This window comes from Pseudozyma hubeiensis (genome assembly GCF_000403515.1).
Source record: "Pseudozyma hubeiensis SY62 DNA, scaffold: PHS68, whole genome shotgun sequence".
Lineage (NCBI taxonomy): Eukaryota > Fungi > Basidiomycota > Ustilaginomycetes > Ustilaginales > Ustilaginaceae > Pseudozyma > Pseudozyma hubeiensis.
This window is the reverse complement of record NW_012133850.1, coordinates 41,212-60,190: the sequence shown is the minus strand read 5'-3', so window position 1 is coordinate 60,190 and position 18,979 is coordinate 41,212. Positions and strand designations below refer to the sequence as shown.

General features: G+C 57.5%; 6 protein-coding genes across 6 annotated transcripts; 2 read left to right on the top strand and 4 right to left on the bottom strand.

Annotated features, from left to right (window-relative positions):
* Positions 1-738: 738 nt before the first annotated feature.
* PHSY_006893 (glycerol-3-phosphate dehydrogenase NAD+) lies at positions 739-1,812 on the top strand (the record flags this gene model as incomplete). Its single annotated transcript, XM_012337489.1, has 1 exon — positions 739-1,812. One exon carries the CDS (start codon positions 739-741, stop codon positions 1,810-1,812), a length of 1,074 nt encoding a protein of 357 aa, XP_012192879.1.
* Positions 1,813-2,052: 240 nt separating this feature from the next.
* PHSY_006892 (hypothetical protein) lies at positions 2,053-3,186 on the bottom strand (the record flags this gene model as incomplete). The annotated part of the gene is made up of 1 exon (XM_012337488.1): positions 2,053-3,186. One exon carries the CDS (start codon positions 3,184-3,186, stop codon positions 2,053-2,055), a length of 1,134 nt encoding a protein of 377 aa, XP_012192878.1.
* A 304-nt stretch (positions 3,187-3,490) lies between these two features.
* On the top strand, positions 3,491-7,831 carry PHSY_006891 (hypothetical protein; the record flags this gene model as incomplete). The annotated part of the gene is made up of 3 exons (XM_012337487.1): positions 3,491-3,603; positions 3,716-3,977; positions 4,724-7,831. The coding sequence occupies 3 exons, from the start codon at positions 3,491-3,493 to the stop codon at positions 7,829-7,831; spliced, it is 3,483 nt and encodes a 1,160-aa protein (XP_012192877.1).
* Positions 7,832-7,988: 157 nt separating this feature from the next.
* PHSY_006890 (hypothetical protein) lies at positions 7,989-12,857 on the bottom strand (the record flags this gene model as incomplete). Its single annotated transcript, XM_012337486.1, has 1 exon — positions 7,989-12,857. The coding sequence occupies one exon, from the start codon at positions 12,855-12,857 to the stop codon at positions 7,989-7,991; it is 4,869 nt and encodes a 1,622-aa protein (XP_012192876.1).
* A 769-nt stretch (positions 12,858-13,626) lies between these two features.
* PHSY_006889 (potential zinc finger protein) lies at positions 13,627-16,263 on the bottom strand (the record flags this gene model as incomplete). Its single annotated transcript, XM_012337485.1, has 1 exon — positions 13,627-16,263. One exon carries the CDS (start codon positions 16,261-16,263, stop codon positions 13,627-13,629), a length of 2,637 nt encoding a protein of 878 aa, XP_012192875.1.
* A 1,875-nt stretch (positions 16,264-18,138) lies between these two features.
* On the bottom strand, positions 18,139-18,607 carry PHSY_006888 (hypothetical protein; the record flags this gene model as incomplete). The annotated part of the gene is made up of 2 exons (XM_012337484.1): positions 18,139-18,321; positions 18,464-18,607. 2 exons carry the CDS (start codon positions 18,605-18,607, stop codon positions 18,139-18,141), a joined length of 327 nt encoding a protein of 108 aa, XP_012192874.1.
* Between the last annotated feature and the right edge of the window lie 372 nt (positions 18,608-18,979).

Genomic DNA, 18,979 nt, shown 5'->3' with positions numbered 1-18,979 from the left:
CAAGAGAGATTAGATCTGCTGCCCTGATTCTGCGCACGGTCTCGATTGACGCTCTGATCTTGACGAGTTGGGAGGGCAATTTGCAACCCCAACTTCTCTCGCTTGCGGGAGGAGGGTGTGTGAGCACGGGACAACGAGGCGAAGAAAACCACCAAAATCCTCCACACGTTAGCTGCTGCGTCTTTCCGTTTTCGGATTAGGCCTTTTTCTCTTTTGTTAAAAGAAAAAAAAGCAGCGGCAGGCTTCCACAATTCTTATCCGGTACCTTTTTCTGATTTTTGGCGCTTGCAGCGTGAGAGAGATTTTGGGCTCGGCGCTTTCCCGTTACGCTCAGCTGACCGATCCGAACCAGCCTGACCCAAATCACTGGCTCGAGAGCAAAGTCGAAGACCTTTCCTTCCTACTTCCATCATCGCCGCATTACTATCGCCTTCTCTCACGGATTGATCCGAGGATTGACAGACTTTGTCGGTCGACGCATTCACTCTCGAGTTCAGGATAGCCTAGGTCGCCTTCGGCACCCTCTGCCAGCCTGATTGCTGCTGTTCAAGCGTTGAAGAAGTCTTCGAACAGTCTTTCACGATTCTGTCGACACTCGGCTCTATCATCCCTCGTCAGCTTAGACTGACAGGGCTTCGCTCCAACTTTGCCAGCCCACACTGCCATATTACGGCCTCCAGAAGAATCTGCTTTCAACCCTCAACCCTCCCGTCTCGATACATCCTGCAGTCAGCCGCCATGTCGTCTTCATCCTCAGCCGCGCCCAGCTCCAAGAAGCACAAGGTAGTCATCGTCGGTTCTGGAAACTGGGGCTCGGCCATCGCCCGTATCGCAGGTCAGAACACGCAACGTCACTCGGACACGTTTGAACGCGAGGTTCAGATGTACGTCTTTGAGGAAGACTACAAGGGCAAACCTCTGTCTCAAGTCATTAACGAAACGCACGAGAACCCAAAATATCTACCTGGATGCCAGCTCCCCGAGAACGTAGTGGCCAACCCTGATCCCGTCGATGCGGTCAAAGATGCGACGCTGCTGGTGTTTGTTCTGCCGCATCAGTTCATTCGATCGGTATGCAAGCAGCTGAAGGGGAAAGTGAGTGCGGATGCGCATGCGATCTCCATGATCAAAGGTGTCGAGGTCAAAGATGGCAAGATTTCGATCTTTGCTGATGTGATTCAAGAGTCGTTGGGTGTTTCGTGTTCGGCGTTGTCCGGGGCGAATATTGCCAACGAAGTCGCACAGGACAAATTCTCAGAGACGACGATCGGACATCGTGCAGATGCAAAGGGGAGGGAGAACGCCGAGCTGTTCTTCAAGCTCTTCGACACTCCGACGTTCAAGGTGGGGATCATCGAGGATGTGGCAGGGGTGAGCCTGTGTGGAGCATTGAAGAACGTCGTTGCTATCGCGGCGGGTTTCACCGACGGATTGGGTTGGGGTGATAACGCGAAAGCCGCAGTGATGAGGATCGGGTTGATGGAGATGAAGCGGTTCAGCGAGGAGTTCTTCGACGGTGTCAAGCCGGAGACGTTCACGGAGACGAGTGCCGGTGTTGCGGATCTGATCACCACCTGTCTAGGTGGACGAAATCGCAAGTGCGCAGAGGCGTTCGTCAAGACGGGCAAGCCCTTCGACCAGTTGGAGAAGGAGCTGTTGAACGGTCAGAAGTTGCAAGGGACCGAGACGGCGAGAGAGGTGCACGAGCTGTTGGCGGCAAGAGGAAAGGTCGACGATTACCCCTTGTTCAAGGCTGTTTACTCGATCGCGTACGAGGGGATCGATGCTCATGATTTGACTAGTCGTTTGTAAGTTACGGCATTGTGGGAAGGTGTGGCACCGGGTTCAGTGCAAGGCAATCTCTCGATAACACTCTCTATTGAAATATCAGGGTCATTTCACACAGTGTAGAGCAGTGGCGTATCGGTTTGTGCATCATACGGCAATCGTGGTGTTGTATCTTCTCAGATTCCATTTGCAGTGCTGTTGGCCCATTTGAGTGTTGTGTTCCGATCGCACGGGGTTGGTGACATGCATGAAAGATTGATCGGATTATGAGCGCGACGAAGACATGACGCTGGTGACGCTAGCCCATCCCGGCTCGTATTCGTCGTCGCTGGCGTCCAGATCTGCGGCCGAGAGCATAGTGCCTGGCGGCGGACGTCGTAATCGTTGCGACTGACTTTTGGTGCGCCCCATAGCGACGGCCTTTCGCGCTTCTTCAGCCAGCGTGACCGCAATGGCAGAGTGCCCATTGGAGCCGGTGGGTGCAGGTGCTGCTACCCTGGCGACGCTGGCATCATGAGTTGGGGGAGACTGCGCCAGAGGAGCCTTGACAGCACCCTGGCCAAAATCTCTCGCTTCAGCAATCTCGTCTCGTGGAACAAGCAGTCCGGGCCCACGCACCTGATGAGCCGCAGGATCCAAAGGATCAACGCGGCCCGAATCTGTGCGTTCGACCTGGGCACGCTCAGGCAACGACCCAGAAGTCGAATACTCTGCTGGCGCCGGTGTGCTCTGGTCGGCAGCAGCAAGACCGGCTGCCTCGAGATCGCGATCCGCAGCTGGCTTGCCGTAGCCTTGCACCCAAGGCTCTTGACCGTCGTCCTTAGACGATTGACTCTGAACAGCCAGAATCTCGCTCGTGTCGATTGGCTCGGGCACCTGCCCAGCCAAGTCTGCCGGCGGAGGTGCAATCCAGGGCTCATCGTCCGCAGCCTTTTCCGACTCTTCTGATATTTGCAAGTCCTGCGCACGTTGACGGATACGTTCAATGTCATCGGCGGAACGTCCATGGATGCCAATCTCGATCGACGTATCCGGAGTCGAGTCCATAGCTTCGAAGGCGCTGCTGACTCTGTTTGCGTCTTTTGGTGCTGAAGAGGGAGCTTGAGGGAAGTCGGGGATGGCTGCTGCTGCGGGTGGCTCAGGCAGGCCGGCGCTTGCATGTATCTTTGCCAAGTCGATCTCAGTAGTGGGTGTGTCCGGCAGCGTTGGCAGCGGCTCGGTTCCGTCACCTGAGGCAGCGCCGCTCGCGAGCTGTTCCTTTGAAGAGTCGGTCGCATCGATCGTTGCGTCCGCTGCTTGCTCTGGGCGATTGCGACCTGTCAGAACGAGGTCATCGTCGAGCTCAGCGAAAGCGTCACGACCGACGCCGTGCACAATGTTGTCCGAGGCTCCTCGCATCGGCCTTGACGCACCAAAGCTAGAGGTGCGAGGCGCACCGTTGCCAAGAAAAGCACCACCGGTCATTTGAGGACGCAGAGACGCTGAACCGGGTTCGCCCCAGCCACCACCTGCACCAGCCCCAAGCCAAACTCCACCGGTCATTTGAGGCCGCAAAACACCTTCTCCCCATGCGCCCGTGCCCTTTACTGCGCTGGCTCCTGGGAACTGGCTCCGTGCATGACGGATCTCCGGGTTGGGTGCAGGAGAACCGAAAGAACTTCTGGGCATGACCGGCTTCTCGTCGCTTGACTGAAACTTTTGAATGCGGTCGCGAACGGCGTTGAGGCCGGACCCACCCGACGGCGAGCGTGATGGACTTTCTCCTGGGCTGAGTCTGCCGGAATGTGCTGAAGCTGTGGAGCCTGGAGGCGAAAGGTTGTTTGACCTTACCGGATTCGAGGTCTTTCTTTGCAAAGCTGCAATCCGTTCCGATAGGCTCGCGCCAGCCTTGGGCAGGGGTTGGCTCCTGTCATTTGTCCTGTTCAAGGAAGACCGTCGTGACAGTTGGTTACCAGCGGCTCCACGTACCATCCCCAATACTTCGACACAAGAACACTTACATGACTGAATCTTCGGTGATGCCGAGATCAAGGATTCGTTCGAGAGAGCGATCTCGGAGTCTTGCCCCTTGCCCAGATGAAGTGCGCTGTCACACAGAAGGAAGAGCTATGACCGTGCCGAAGGTCGTGGCTAGACAACGAGAAGGAGCGCCTGCAAGAGTTCGATCCAGCGGCTGCGGACCTTGGAAAGTAGGTCTGTCTTCCGTATCAGCAAGTTGCGGGCGAAGGTTGCGCTTTCGGCGACGGACGGGTAAAGAGGTCTGGAAAGTTACAGAGGTGGAAGCAATCCAGCACAGAGCGTAGGTCTGAGATGGTGCCACGACTTCGACGGTGGCAAGTGAGGTTCTGCGCAGATCCTGACTGGCAAGTGATGCAAAGAAGAGCAAGAGGTGAGGCAATAGCCGACGAGAAGTGTGATGGCTTGAGAAGATGGTTGCAGTGCTTCGAACGTGCTTAAAGTGTCACTTAGAGTTACGCCAGCCTGTGCGCGTGATGGCGCGTGCAGGCCAAGAAGCGGCTCGAAGAGATGCGCGGACTGCGTGCGTGCGTGCGTGTCGAAGGAAATACGATAATTCTTAGCCGGGCGGCGGGCGAAAAGTAACACTGAGCACCGCTGCGATGCATGCTGACCTCCGTGCTCGGACCTCTTACTTCAAGCAGCTCGCGCATACCCTTAGCCTGGTACGCTACAGGACCTCAGCGCCGTTCCGAGTCCTGCGGTGGCGATGTAAAGCTTTCCGTTACAGTGAATAGGCATTGGGAGTGTAAAGGATTTCACGGATCTCCCTGAGCAACTGGAAATTCTGGGGTTCTGTACGTGTGTGAACGTGGAGGCGAGGAAATTGGCGCCGAAAGCGCAAGGGTAACGTGACATACCGCTTCTTCTCTTTCCTTCACACGCTCTCCACAATCGCTTTCTGTCTCCTCGCTTCAAGAGGTCCTCTCGCAGCCACGGTTGTCGGGACTTCCGACTGAGCACCAGTACGCTCGAGTCGAGTCAGCCATCCACCATGTCGTCGTCGGCAAACGGTTCTGAGCCAGACAAGGCACACGCTTTGGACGCTGCCATTCCGGAATCACCCTTGAAACGCCTCGATCCTGACTCGATTTTGGCCGACGAAGCCAATCCCGATGATGTGCTCGGGAACGAATCATCCACCGACGCTTCCACCAAGCGCCTTTCCAGCAGTGGCAGTGGCGATCAAGACGACGGAGCTGCCGCTCTCAAACGTGCCTCTGCAGCTTCTGCTATCTTCAGCACCGACCATTCGAATGCAAACAGCGTCTCTCGCCCACAGTCTGAGTCGATTCCAATAGCCGACCAGGTCGGCCTTCAATCAACGAATGCAGAGATTGCGGCTGCCGTAGCTACTTCGACGCCAGAGAGCATGTCGCCCGAAGCGCTGCAAGCCCAGGTCAAAGATTTGACGAACCAGGTCACCGGGCTTAACGAGAAGCTTGTTCGATCCTTCAATCGTGTCGCAGACCTCGAAGATGACTACTCGGAGGCACAGGAAAGGATACGCGGCATGTCTGCCAAGATTAAGGAGCTCGAAAAGGAGCGGTCAGAGCACCTCGACGCTCTCAACACCGGCCTTTTGGTCGAAAAGGCACACGTGAGCAGCGAAATGCAGAGGATGATGGACCGTGTCATCGAAGAGACGGCTCAACGTGGCAAAGCCGAAAGCGACAAGAGCAAAATCGAGTCGGAACTTGACGAGCTCAGTTCCAGTCTGTTCAGCGAGGCCAACAAGATGGTGGCCGTGGAGCGACTTTCGCGCGCCCGAGCCGAAGAGAAGAGTCGCAACATGGAGGAGCGTCTCAAGGACACGGAGGGGATCATGCTTGAGCAGCAAAAGGTGCTGGCTGATCTGCAGCGCCAGGTCGAGAAGCTGCAGAGTGGGTCCACCTCGACGAGTAACGCCGACGATGGCGCATCGATCGTGTCAGTCGAGAGCGGGGCACTCAGCTTCCACCGCATCAACACATCGTCTTTGGCCCGGTCCATCTCTCAGAGGACAGCAACGAAGGAGCGCAATCACAAACCGTCTGCCGACCTTGCCGCCGAGGCCCGTCTCATCATCAACATCGTCCCCTACCAGGAGTTCCGCTCTTTTATCGCCCATCTGCGAAAACTTCGCAAACAACTAGCCCCTTTCTACAATTATCCTCTCACGCATGGCCGCGAATCGCTGAATGGCACGCCAACGCCCCGCACCGCCTCTCCGGCGCCGCAGCAAGCGGCTGACAATTCGACAGCGACGGGCTCGATCAACACAGCTGCCGCAGCCTACAGTCAAGGGCTTGGCAGTGCTGTCACCACAACATCTCCATTCGCCATCGCCGGTGTCAGCCGACATCGTGACTATCCCACCCTTCCTTCCAGCGTGGACAACATGGTCGCTCTTCCGAGTCAGCTTTCATTGCCGTTCATCAAACGATCGCAGGAGGAGGATGTCGAGCCTTGTCTACGACTCGATTTTGCGCCCGGTCTCAACTGGCTCAGCAGACGCCAAGCTAACACTGCTATCCTGGACGGAAACCTGGTGATTGAGCCCATCTTTTCGGGCAGCAAGTCAATTGACGAAGACCTGATCCGCCGAGAGAATGCACAATTACCACCAGCAGCGTGCGCTATGTGCGGCATCCCCGTCGTCAATGTCCCTCTGCCGGGCGGCGTTGCCGCTACTGCCATGTCAGCCGAACAAGGTGGCAAGACATCGTTGGTGCCGAGCAGCATCGCTACCGCGACATCCAGTTGGGCGAGCTCAGCTGCAAGCTCCCTTGGCTCCATCACTGGATCCAGCAGTGGCAGCAATTCCGGCACCATCACGCCTAAGCCTTCTCGCGGTGGACTCTTTAGCTCATTCAGAAAGTCTTCGACAAATGTCAAAGCAGCAGCGGAAGCGGATGCTGCTGCAAACGGCTCGGCGCCAACGACACCCGATACCGACACGCAAGCCCCTTCGATTTCTGATGCAGTTGTGCCGGCGCATTTGCCTGTTCCGACACACATCTTCCGTCTCAGCGAAAGTTCACCAACACGGTACTTGCTCTGCCCGCAACATTGCCTGTTACGAATGCGCGCTGCTTGCCAGTACTGGGGCTTTGTCCGCAATCTCGAACGCTCTGTCGTCCTCGAGGGCAAATTCATGGCTGAAGATCAACAGCAGCCTTTGGCAGTCAGCACCGCGTCGCTCGAATCCTCGAAGGAAGCTGCAGCAGCGCCGCCTCCAAAGAGCGAACAGGTCGCAACGTTGGAAAAAGCTGTCGCCGATGCCGAGGCTGACGAGAAGACAGAGAGCGCTGGGGCCCAGGAAGCCAAAAAGTCGGAGGGGGAAGCAGATGCAGCAGCTGCAGAGAAGGCAGCGGATGGAGAAACCGAAGCAGAAAAGACGGAGGCTGAGAAGATCAAGGAGAGAGCGGGTGAAGAGTCGAGCAGTGAAGCCGCTGCGGCTGATGCTTCCAAGGCCGAAGCAGAAAACTCGGAAGGCACTGACGACAAGAAGGAGGAAGCTGCTACGAGCGCGACAGAGTCTTCCGAAGAGGACAAGAAGCCAGCGGGTGAAGATGACGATTTTGCCGATGCGCCGTCGTCTCCGACCGAACCAAAACAAGTCGAGCCCGAGATCAAGGTGGAAGACACGACGACAGACGCTGACAAGGTCGAAGCTGACGATGTCTCCGCAGGCGCCGCAGCTCCGGCTGAAATCACGCCAGCTGATGCCAGCACGGCCGCTGCCACCGCTGTCTCTGCTCCGCCTCTCCCACCGCGCTCAGTGGCTCGCGGTGCAGGCTCCGGCGCCGCCTCCCCGGCTCCGGCCATCCCTCCTCGACGTCATCACACCCCCGGACCTCCTCTACCGCCTCGCACTCCCATCGCCGCTGCTGCACCGCTGCCACCGCCAGTGACCGCACTCTACCTCGATAAGCTGGACACGATGGAGTGGGAAGACAAGATGTGGACCGAAGTCACCAAGCTCAAAGAGGAACTGTGGCGAGCGAGGATCGGGTTGGTCACGGAGGACGGCGAGACGGCGTGAATGTGGTCTGACGAAGGAGCTCGTCGAAGCAGAGCGTCAGCTCAAATCAAGCCTTTCCACATGCAATTCACACACATGCTGTCACACTCTCATCTCTTGCAAAGTCCGCAGCTCCTAACGACTGCATTGAAGTGTCCGACGTGATGCTTCCCACTTCTCAAACCTCCAATTCGGCCAACATCTCATCTCCCGCCCTCACCATCTCCTCGACCTCCCTCTTGCCCCTCCTCTCGGCCTTGGCATCCGCACTCTTCCTCAGACTCTCGACGTAGCTCTGGTACTTGACCAACTCTTGCAGTAGCCAGTTGCTCTTGCGCTCCCAATTGGCGAGGGCTTTGGCATGGTTGTTGCCTTTGGGGGAGTAGAGTTGCAGCATGGGTTGTCGGAGGTCGTTGTGCTGGGTGAGTTGGAGTTCGATGGAGGAGACTTGTTTTTCGAGTCTGGAGAGTTGACGTTCTTCTCCGAGGGTGGAGGGGAGGGTGGGAAGTTCGGGGATGCGCCATTCGTTGATGAATGTGCGTTCGTTTGTCATGTACCCGAGTTTGGAGGACGTCGATACGGAAGCGGTGGTTGAGGGCGCTGGTGAGAATTTGGATCGAACGCTTTGACTGTCCATCAGAGACTGCGTAAAACCTCGCGGGTCTGCGTCAACACCACTTCCAGTAGCGGCGGAGAAACTATCTAGTTCCTCCTCCCACTCCTCCTCCTCTCGAGGTAACACTTTGTTCCACCCATACTCCATATTGCTGACTCCACCCGCAAGAGGCTCTTTGGACACTCGACCAGCCCAGTAGTTGCACGTGGAAACCCACTCGTTCACCAACTCTTCGTGTCCCGTTTGGAAGAGGTACACTTTCCCGCCAGGTAGAGTCAAGGCGAAGACATAGGGCCGAGTCTTGTTGTAACCTGGTGGAGGTAGTGCATTCGCCAGCGAGTGAGCCAGCGAAATCTCTCCGAGGCACGTTGCTGAAGAGAGCCAATTCCCTCCACCTAAAGCTGCAGCACCAGAGGCTTCGTTGTGTTTCTTGGCACCACCGCTAGGCAGATCGAACCGAAACATCGACAAGGTTCCTTTCGAGACTACGACAAAGACTTCGATCCAATTCTTGTCCTTGGCACGTTTGTTCGTGCTCTCCCAATAGTACTTGCGCGTGAGAGAGCCTTCCTTCGCCCACGGCGGTCCAGCGAGTGCCAGCTGGTCGTCATCGTCTTCTTCGTCTATCGGCAGTTCTTTCTTTGTAGAGCTCGGTGTCGTGATGTGTTCTTCTTCTTGAGACTCCTTGATGATGGTGTGTGAAAGGGTGCTTGCAAAACCAGGGGTGATGCTGGGAAGCGGTGAAAGCATTCGATCGCGCTCAGCGGTGGTTGAGGATCGACCCCACGAATCTATCGAGGTACGAGAAGGGTTCGGACTTAGGGATCCGTCCAACCCATTCGATCCGCCTAGCAGTCCCTGAATGCCTCGTATCGATCCACGCTTGAGAGCAGTCACCCGATCAGTCCCCATCTTCCGTCTTCCGCCGCCAAGTGCCGGACTGAATGTTCCGGACGGTCTACCTGCAGCGCTCGTCCCCGCGCCTGACTCGGGAGTAGGCAGCAAAATACGCTCCGACTTCACCGCTGCGTAGATGTCCTTCAGCAACGTCTCGATCTCGGCCTCCTTCCCCTTGGCTCCACTAGCGGCCGAACCAGGCCTCGAAGCTTCTGCCGCCTCCACGGATGCTTCCAAGTTGGTCGTGCTCGTCTGCTTCGATTTGCTTCCGAGATAGCTACTGATGCTGTTCCTTCGTCCCGCTGTTGACGGTTGAGCATCCGCACTGCGATCGTCGGCATGCGCGACGCTGAGACTGCTCCTCTCGTCTTCCATAATTTGACCCTCTGTCCCAGTCTCGGCGATCGCTCCCAATGTATTGCGTACGAATTGCTGCCTCGTCATCCTCTCCTGCAGCTCGGCGATGTGCAGATCCGTGTTGAGCAGCAGAATACTGAAGACGACGGAATGAACCACGTCAGCACTCCCGAATACTGAGTCTGGGTTACACTCGTAGTACCTCTGTGAGAAAGCAGCCAAGATGCGATCAATCTGTTGCGTCTCAGCGCGCAAGAATAGCTTGTCGCATAGCTTTCGGAAAGCCATATCCAATCGCAATCCGCCGAAATCAAACCTGGCAAAGTAGAAAGTTCTTGCTGACTTATTGACCAACCCCAGCCCACCAAGCCACTCTGCGATCTTTTCCCGTTTCAAGAAGCTCGGGTCCTCTTCCCAGCACTTAGTCGCCAGCTCTTGCGCCGAGGCCGTGATAGAAGGTGGTGCACCGGCATCAGCTGTCGCTGCAGCCCGTGCGACTGCAGCATGGTCGAAACTCGTCCTAGCAGAAGTCAGTGACGAGACTGGAGAAGAACTCCTGTGTACAGATACGGTGGACAGCAATCCGGTCGATGAGCCCCCGCGACTCAGACTGCCATTGCGCCCAGGCCGCAGTGGCGACGACTCAGATAGCTCCGATAGCTTCGGAAGTGCTGGCACGTCCATCTCCGGTGATTTGGGAGCGGTGACAATGGTGGTTGCGCTGTCAGAGGCAAGGTTGATGTCGTCGGTGTTGGAGCGTTTGGACACTAGTCGGATGCTTTGTTCTGCATCCTCCACGTCTGTCTCCCTTCCGCTTGCACCGCTCGTATGGGCGCTTCCGTTCGCAACTTCTATCTGGTTTGACACTGATCTAGGTGATGCAGCAGTCGAGCCAGCAACAGGCTTAGCAGCATCTCGTTGAGCCATCGGTGACGGACTTTGCGTCGAGTTGGGGGTAGCCATATTGAACGCAGCGACCTTCGCGTCTGCACTGCCCGGGCCCGCGCTTTCGGCTGCCGTCTCGAAGGACCGGACGCTGACGAGGCTCGCGCCGGAATCCATGGTTCGACGTCGCGCATTCTCAGCAGCCGCATCGATGGAATTACGACGGCTGCTGCGTGCCGAATTCGGCAAGTGTGGAGAGTGTCCAGCGGACTGCGGGCTCGGCTCGACGGATTTTCTGGATGATTCGGTTGGTCTGAGAGGTGTGAGCTCCATGAGCGGCTGCCGGTTCTGATCCTCGCTCGGGCCGTTCGCCGTCGACCCGTCCGCGTCCTCACCGTGTTGGGCGGTGCCGGATTTCTTGCGCATGTTTGCAGCGGAGCTCGTGCTGATGATGCCTAGTCCGGTCGCGTGCTTGCTGTCGTCAACCCCATTCAACCTCTTACCGATATCTGCGTCCGACGATGCACTGACGGAGCGGACAGTTCGGGACGCTGTATCTTGCACATCGTCGAATCCACGGTCTGAAATGAGCTCTGGCTCCTCCAGAAAGCTTCCCGATCTTTGCTTGTCATGTTGGATGTCGAGATCCGGCAGCTGAGGCGAAGGGCCCCACGATCGTTTGGGTGTCGTTGCATCCCTTGCTCCAGCTACTTTGACGTCCTGCGCCGGTGCGTCCTTCCAAGCATCGTCCATGTGAGACGACAGCTGCTGGACTGCCAATCGAATAGCGCCAGAAGAATCGGTCGTTCCAAGTGACTTGTCTCGTTCGTGCTCGTGTCCCTGCGAGCTCGAACGTTGAGGCAAAGCGAACTTGGTGCTTTGGCCGAATTCCGTCGAGGTGACAGGCGCGGAGGGAACTCGAAGACCGGGCTTGCTCTGCAATGCAAGCTGCTGCGACTCACCAGAAGCTGCGCCACCACGCGCAGAGACAATGCTTTCGACAGCGTCGGCATCCGACAGAACGTGAGAAGTAGAGCTTGTGGAAGGCTGCGTGAAGCGTTCCGGAATGCTCGGGACCGCAATGCCGTCGGTCGAGGCAAAGTGCTGCCCCTTCGAGGCACTGCCAGTGGTCGATGAGGCACCAATGCTGGAAACACTAGCCTTGCTCCCTCTTCGTCTAAAGGTGAGAGGGTCAGCAGCCGGATCGCTCGTGGCACTTCGACCCAGAGACGCAACCGAGGCGTTCGAGCCCACCGAGTAAGCGTTGCTCGAGGAGCTGAAAGCACTTGCTTTGGAGCTCGGCGGAATATCCTTGCGCAGCCTGCGCAGAAAGCCACTGGTCTTTTTCATGCGTTGACGGAACGAGCCCATGGAGGCAGATGGGTCTGTGGCGTTGTGTTCCTGGCCGGAGGCGGAGTCGATCTCTTGCTCGAGTCCGACGCTGGCACCGAGGCGTGGGCGGGATCGGACCGTACCGTGTCCTTGCTCAGAGGCGGGCTGAAGAATGAAGCTCTGCATGGTTTTGGGCGCAGGGGAAGAGGCTTTGGGAGAAGGAGAGGTATGACGTTGAAGTGAGGTGGTCCTGTCGGGCGAAGCAGGTGGCTGCGATCCTCTGCCGAAGGCTGCGCGCGACGAAGAGGCAGAAGGTGGGAGCGTGGCAGAGGAGGCGGAGGATTGAGACTTCTTCTGAGGTGACCTGAAGACGTCGGTTTGTAGCGGTTGAGGCGTACTATCGACCGGATCGTCGTTCGTTTCGTCTAGGTCGGAATTCAAAGAGGATGACGAAGCTTGCTGTTGTCGTCGCTCGACAATGACCCTTTTGGCGCTCGAAACAGAGCTCGACGGTAGCAGCTGTGCCGCGGGATCCTGCGTTTCCTCGGCGTCCAATGCAATCTTTGCCTTGTCTCTGAGGACGTAGGTCTCATCGGAAGCGAGCAGAGCTTCAAAATCTCTGCCGATGCGGGCAGGAGCAGCCTGCTTCCTGGGTGAGTTGGTACGAGAGCTGGATGCGGTCGCTAGCGGTGTAGTTGTAGAGGCGTCGCCATTGGCTGAGGCGAAGGAAGCGGTGGTGCTGGTCGTGTCGGGCCGCTGCGATTGGAGACGACGAGCACCTTTGAGGAATGTGGGGTAGGACCTTTTCGCGTCGGGTTTGCGTTCGGCTAGAGATGCAGTATCGCTCGAAGGCAGCGGCGCTGATTCGACATTGCGGGATTGAGGATATGAAGGAATCTGGAAATGGTCGCTTGAGGTCGAGGCACGCCTCGAGGCGCCCAAAGCCGAGGTCGACGACATGCGTGCGGACGAAGTCCGACCGGTCGAATGAGGACAGCGGCCAATTGAAGGATGGCGTTGGATTATGCAACGGTACAGTCCAGGAATGGCGCAGTTGATGAAGGTATGGTGGGCAATGACGCTGAATTGTCGTCGAACGAGACTACTGTAGGTTGAGTTGCAGCCTGGTGCAGGAAGATGCGTTCAAGATCCTTCAGGCGCCAAACTCGCCGGTGTGCCCGTATCCGAGGTGCTGTGCGTGCGGTCGCTCGTTGAGGGGAGATGCGAAGCAGCACAGCTTGGCTGCAGGATCCTATGATTGCCGTGCAGAACAAAGGAGGGTCAATGCTGCTGTCCGCTGCTTTCTCGAAGCGTGCCGAATGCACAAATCCGCTGATTCGGAACCAAGGCAACAGCCGTTTAGCCGCAAGAGTCGACTGGCCCGGCGTCGACGCGACTTCGCATCCATGTCACACGCAACACTCTCACCTCTGCTCGCGTGAATTAAGCGGAGAAGAATTCTGTCAAGCAACCAAGCGTTTTGCACGTGCACGCCTCTCTGAACCCTGAGAAAGACAAAGAGGCGCAGAGCTGACACGCAAGACGCTGCATACGCACATGCGCGCTCAGGACCCGGCTTGGATCCTCTCTCTATGACCCTGGTCTGCAACCTGGTGGCGCAACATCATTCGGTGCACAAACGAACAAAGTCAACAATAAGAATAGAATGCATGCTGCTGATGTGATGGTGCCGATCAAACTGGCTACAGAGGGTGAAAAGGGGTATCGACTAGCGCTCATCCTTGACGCTAGCTTCCGGCTGATGGCTTTCAGGATTCAAGAGCGAGTTGAAACCGGCGCGCAGCTTCGAAGTTGCGCTGCCGGTCGTGGTGCTTCTGGGTCGTGGTCCGCTCCGCATGGTGACCGTCGTGTCCGCCTCGTCTTCGCTCGAGCCTCCGCCCGAGGTGGAGCCTCTTGGCAGCGAGTCGACCTCGGCTCTGCGTAGATGAGGATCCGCACGCTCCGTCTTGAGATCAGGTCGAGTTTCGGGCTGCTCATCTTCGTGCAGCAGCTCGTCCTCCTCTTCCTCCTCTACCGACGACTCGGACAGCCGACGTTCTCGCGTCTGCGAGAAACGACGCGGAGATGCCGACATGCCGTAGCCCTCGACAGGTGCACCGCGCTCATAGTCTCGGTAACCAGGCGGTGGCATGTTAGCGCCGCGCATTTCGGTCCAGGTGTTCATGCTGCGTGAACCTGGTTCGTATGCCGATCGCGAGAGCGGCGGATGATCCTTGCCGTGCATGTGCATTTGCATCTGCATCTGCATCTGAGGCGGTATCGGCCCTCCTGGCGGTGGTCCCATGCCATACTGATGCCCAGGTCCATGTGCCGGTCCCGAGCTGGGCCCGGGACCGTAGCCCATATGGCCTGGATGCCATGCACCGCCGCTTCCACCGGCGATAGGGCTCATTCTTGCGCCGGAGGAGGCAGCAGGAGGAGGTGGTCCACGTGCCCAATAGCCGTCGTCGCTACGACTCGCTACGTGTCCTTGCTGCTGACGGGACGGTTCGAGCTCGGATTGATCGCCGCCAGGTCCATGGCACTTTTGGTGTCTTCGCAGATTGGATTGAACGCTGAACGAGCGACCACATCCAGGTTCGTTGCACACAAACGGCTTTTCACCCGTGTGAGAATGGTGATGGATCTTGAGGCTCGAAGGACGCGAAAACCTCTTGCCGCACCAGGCGCATTCGTACTTGGCTTGACCAGATGCGATGGTGCCTGTCGTGCTCGGTGCTGCACGTACGCCAGCGCCGCCGAACGCACCGCCGTGCTGAGCAGAAATGATCCCGTCGGGTACGCTGGCCAGTGCTTGCCCTCGCATCATCTGTGCCTGGAACGCGCTGCGCTGCGCCTCGGCCGATTCCGACGAAACAGGTCGGCGTGGAAAAACCCAGCCGGCGCCACCTGGGCGGGGTGCTTCATCGCCAGCGCCGCGTCCTCGCCTCGGATGGAACGAGTCAAATGCGCCAGAGCCCCCTGGCGGAGGCGGTGGTCCACCTCGGTCAAACATGGGCGCACCTGGCCCCGGCGCCTGCATTCCGGGCGGGCCATGGTGCATCATCATGCTAGGATCAAAAGGCTCCTGGCCAGACATCGAGTGAGACTTGGGGCGGTGGCTTCGAATCGTGTTTGCGTTCTCATAAAGCTCGATGGGAAGCGGGACGCGTTCTTGCATCGACATGCTGTGCTTGTGTGAATATCCGCGTCCGCCACCGACCAGGTGCGGGTCGTCGCCTCTCGGCTGTCCCATCCGCAACAGCTCCGAAGCGGCCTCAAGCCGCTGCTTCCTCGCTGGATCATCCGAATTGGGCAGGGGAGCGATGGGACGGTCGCCATGCGTCAAAGTGCGAGCGCGCGGTCGACTTGCGCCGGGCAGATTGGCAGAGGAGCCAGGAGTGCGCATCGACCTGTGACGAGAAAGGCTCGAGAATTGCTGTTCCGGCGAGTGCCGTGGAGGCTCGCCTTGTGCGTAATGCGCTTCACGAAACGGCGGTAGCAGCGATCCCCCCGGTGCACGATCGCCGCCGGTCATCTTGTAGGCTGCCTCGCCTGACTCGAGGGTCGATGAGCGGCTGTGCCAGCTGGTGCGTGGACTGGTGCTGTCCGAAGGCGCGCTCCCAGTACCCCATCCTTCGTGAGGAACACTCTCCTCGGAGGTTTGCACCGAGGGTACGTAGCCTGGAGGCAGCATGGGCGCGGGATCGGATGAGGTCGAAATGTGCGAGAAGAGTGTCGAGAGTGAGCCGGAAGCTGACGAGGCAGGACGATGCCCGCTACGTCGTTGCGAGCCGGCGTGCATGTCAGAAGCGGGCCCATCACCTTCCAGCGGTAGTCTGCGGGACGGTGGTGAGAGAATGAGCCCCTTGAGCGCCTGTGCCTGCCGGGAGCGTGAGTCGACCCTGCGCCTCGCGCTAGCATCTTCGGGGCTGAACGCTAGCGTCGAAGAACCGACATGGCGTGGAGGCGTGCTTGGCACCAGCCCTGTGGCTCGACCGTACGAGCCCGAAGCGTTGGACGGGTGGCGGGTGCGAATGGGACCGAGCGACGAGGAGCTAGAACTGTGCGTGAGGCCCGATTGGAATTCAGAGAAGCTGCTTGTGCTGGCATGGCCGCGATGGCCACGTCGGTCGACCGAGTGGGTAGATGTCGATGCGGGCAGGCCAGCAGGGGAGCCTGGCGTAGCGGTTCCGATGGAAGAGTGACCATCGTCCGACAAGCCGTCAACACGTCGGACGGAGGCCAGCGGCTCCTTTCGCTCGAGGCCGAACAGATTCTTAATGCTTGGCAGGCTGGTGGAAGGCTCCAGTCCGCTTTGGTTTGTGCGAGTTGCTGCTCCTGTGGATTCCGGGTCGACTTCCATGTCGCGATGTTCCGCGGGTTCGCCAGACTCGGACAAAGAGTCGGCGATAGAGCGCGGTATGGACGCAGCGCGTGCAGAGGCACTGGTAGAGGCGGCGGCACTGCTGGCGCCGGGGAACGGGATTCCCGCTCTCGCGCCGGTCGGCCCCATGGCTCTCTGAGTTGATAAAATGATGAAAGCCGAAGCTGGCCAGCCCGCCTGGCTCAGCAAATCGTTGCTGTTGTTGTATTTGGGCCGATGGATGCGCCTTGTAGATCAGGATAGATGGTCGAGTCGAGCTTGGTTTGCGCTGTCGACAGATAAGCTACCGAGCCTCCGATCTTAGCAAGAGAATTTTCGGGCTAGCTGGCTGGCTGACTTTGGGTATACGCAGCGCCGACCGCAGATCTTCAAAAGAGCCGGTATGTGGCTGCTGATGGTGCAAAATTGATCAGATGCCTGGTACCGGGCGGCAAGACATTTGGAGATGTTGACGACTCGAAAAGTAGAGCTGTCGCTTCAAAGTGATAGTCGGGAAGGAGATGCAAAAACCCTGTCGAAGGCGAGCTGCGGGGCCGCGATATGCAAGCGCTGACTTGCGGCAAAGCTACTGCGTAGAGGTGGTAATACCGCAAAGTGACGGTGCGGATTGGAGCGGGACCTGTGCTCTCAGGACGGTTTGATTGAGAAGAGAATCGACTCGTCGACCGAGTAGCAAGATATGCGGAGCTACTGAGCGAGGATGAACAATCAGCGAGGGGACGATGACGCCAGACCAAATGCAAGCTGAGCACTGGTGGGCTGATCGGACGATGGTCGCTAGGTGGTCGAACAGGAATGCAATGCGATGTGACACAGAGACAAGCTGTGTGTGCTCTGTGTGTGTGTGTGTGTGTGTGTGTGTATTTCGTTGACGGAATACGAGTGAACACCAAAAACGGGGCCGCTGTGGCTAGCGTGGGTAAAGGACGGGAAGCAATCTCCGGGGTTGGTGAAACGGCTTGTTGGAGATTTGGACACGGGGGTTGCTGGCAGATGCTCGCCGACGATATGAAGTTGGCAGTCTTCGGCCCAATTGCGACTGCAAAGGAGATCGTGAGTGGTGGGTTGACTGATCGTTGCGTTGCCGTGCAATGAAGTGGGAACAGTTCAGCGGTCGAGGTCTGGAGCAACAATGGCGGTGGGTAGGGACGCGAGAAGCTGGACTGACGGCTGCGATCTTGTTCCGAGGAAAGGGCGGTGATCGAGGCAGACGAGGAAGATGTGTGCGAAGGGACGGAGCTGTCAGAGACGACGGAGACGGTGGAGAGGATCAAGTGGCTCAGCGTAGGCGAGCTGGAGCAAGCAGTCCATCAATCACTTGAGGAGGCCGGCCAGCAAGCAACCAAGCGGCAGAGCGAGGCACAGCTGAAGCAAGATCTGCGAGGATGCACAAAGACACACCAAAAGGGTCCCGGACATCGAGCGTCGATTGCCTATGTGCGGACCAGAGCAGAGGCGGGTCGATCCAATTCACCACACGGGGAGACGTAATGGAGCGCGACGGGCTGCAGAAAATTCAAACATAAAGACATTTCTTACCTTTTTGAACGGAAAAGAGATGACGAGTCTAGAAAAGCAGGCAGGTCACAACCACCGAGATAGCAACACGGTGTTCGCTTCTAGTGCACCGCCTCGCTCGCCACGTACCTCCAGATTCGGCATTGCATGTGCTCTGTCTCGTCTTCCATCCTGGTACAAGGTAATTTCGACGAGGGAACACGCTTTGCCGGTCAGAACATAACTGGAGAATGGAGAAACCTGGCCTCAGTTGAATGCTTACTACGAATGCCACCTTGGCAGCAGCAGTGATGATGAGGCCAAAGCAAAGACGAAGGTCCAAAAATAAATAGTTGCTCAAAGAAGTTCTGGATCTGTCCAGTCTGCTGCACGTCCGACCACTCCAATTCCAGCTGCAGCCATGTCGATCCACGTCACGGACGGACGCGAGGGTGTCCATGAGCGGAGCAGCAGTTGCGGCGCGCGGGAAAAGATGCAGCGGGGCTGAGCGCGCAAGAATCGCCTCTTCTCCTCTCCTTTCTGTGATAAATAAATGAGATTAAATAGTTACAGTATACCACAAAAAAAGTAGATTGATGTCTCAGAGGCTCATCAGCCGGATCGACGATCCAACACGAGGTGACGGACGCTCAAAATTGCGTTTCTTTACTATACGCCTTACCACAATTGGAAGGATGCCGCTAGAGGTCTTTTTCCTCGAGAGAAGCACTTGCCAGTCGTCGCATCTTACACGACAGTACTCTGTGCCTCGCTTGTCAACGCGTGGACTGTTTGCGTGCGGAGTGCAATTGCCTGTCAACCGCATGGTTCGCAAAACGAGGCGAGAAGCGCCGAGGGTCGATATCATTCCATGAGGTTGGACCGCCCTCCTCGGTCTCTATTTCTCTCCCTCTCCCTCTCTCTCCGCGTGTCTGTCTTGAATTCTGAATACAATCTTCACTCCTAATCATGGTGCAACAAAAGACGCCGGGATCGACGTGGAAGAACGAGCAGCAATCGGAGCAACGACACAAAACCCGGCACTGAATAAAAATATTATAAATTAGTCTCTCCGTATGGAATTGCAGCAAGGCTGGATCCTCAGAAATCATCGAGAGCCCCTCCGTGAATCGCACACTTGACGCAGAACACCTTCAGCCAGTCGCTAACCGTTCGACAGCACTGAAGACGGAGGACC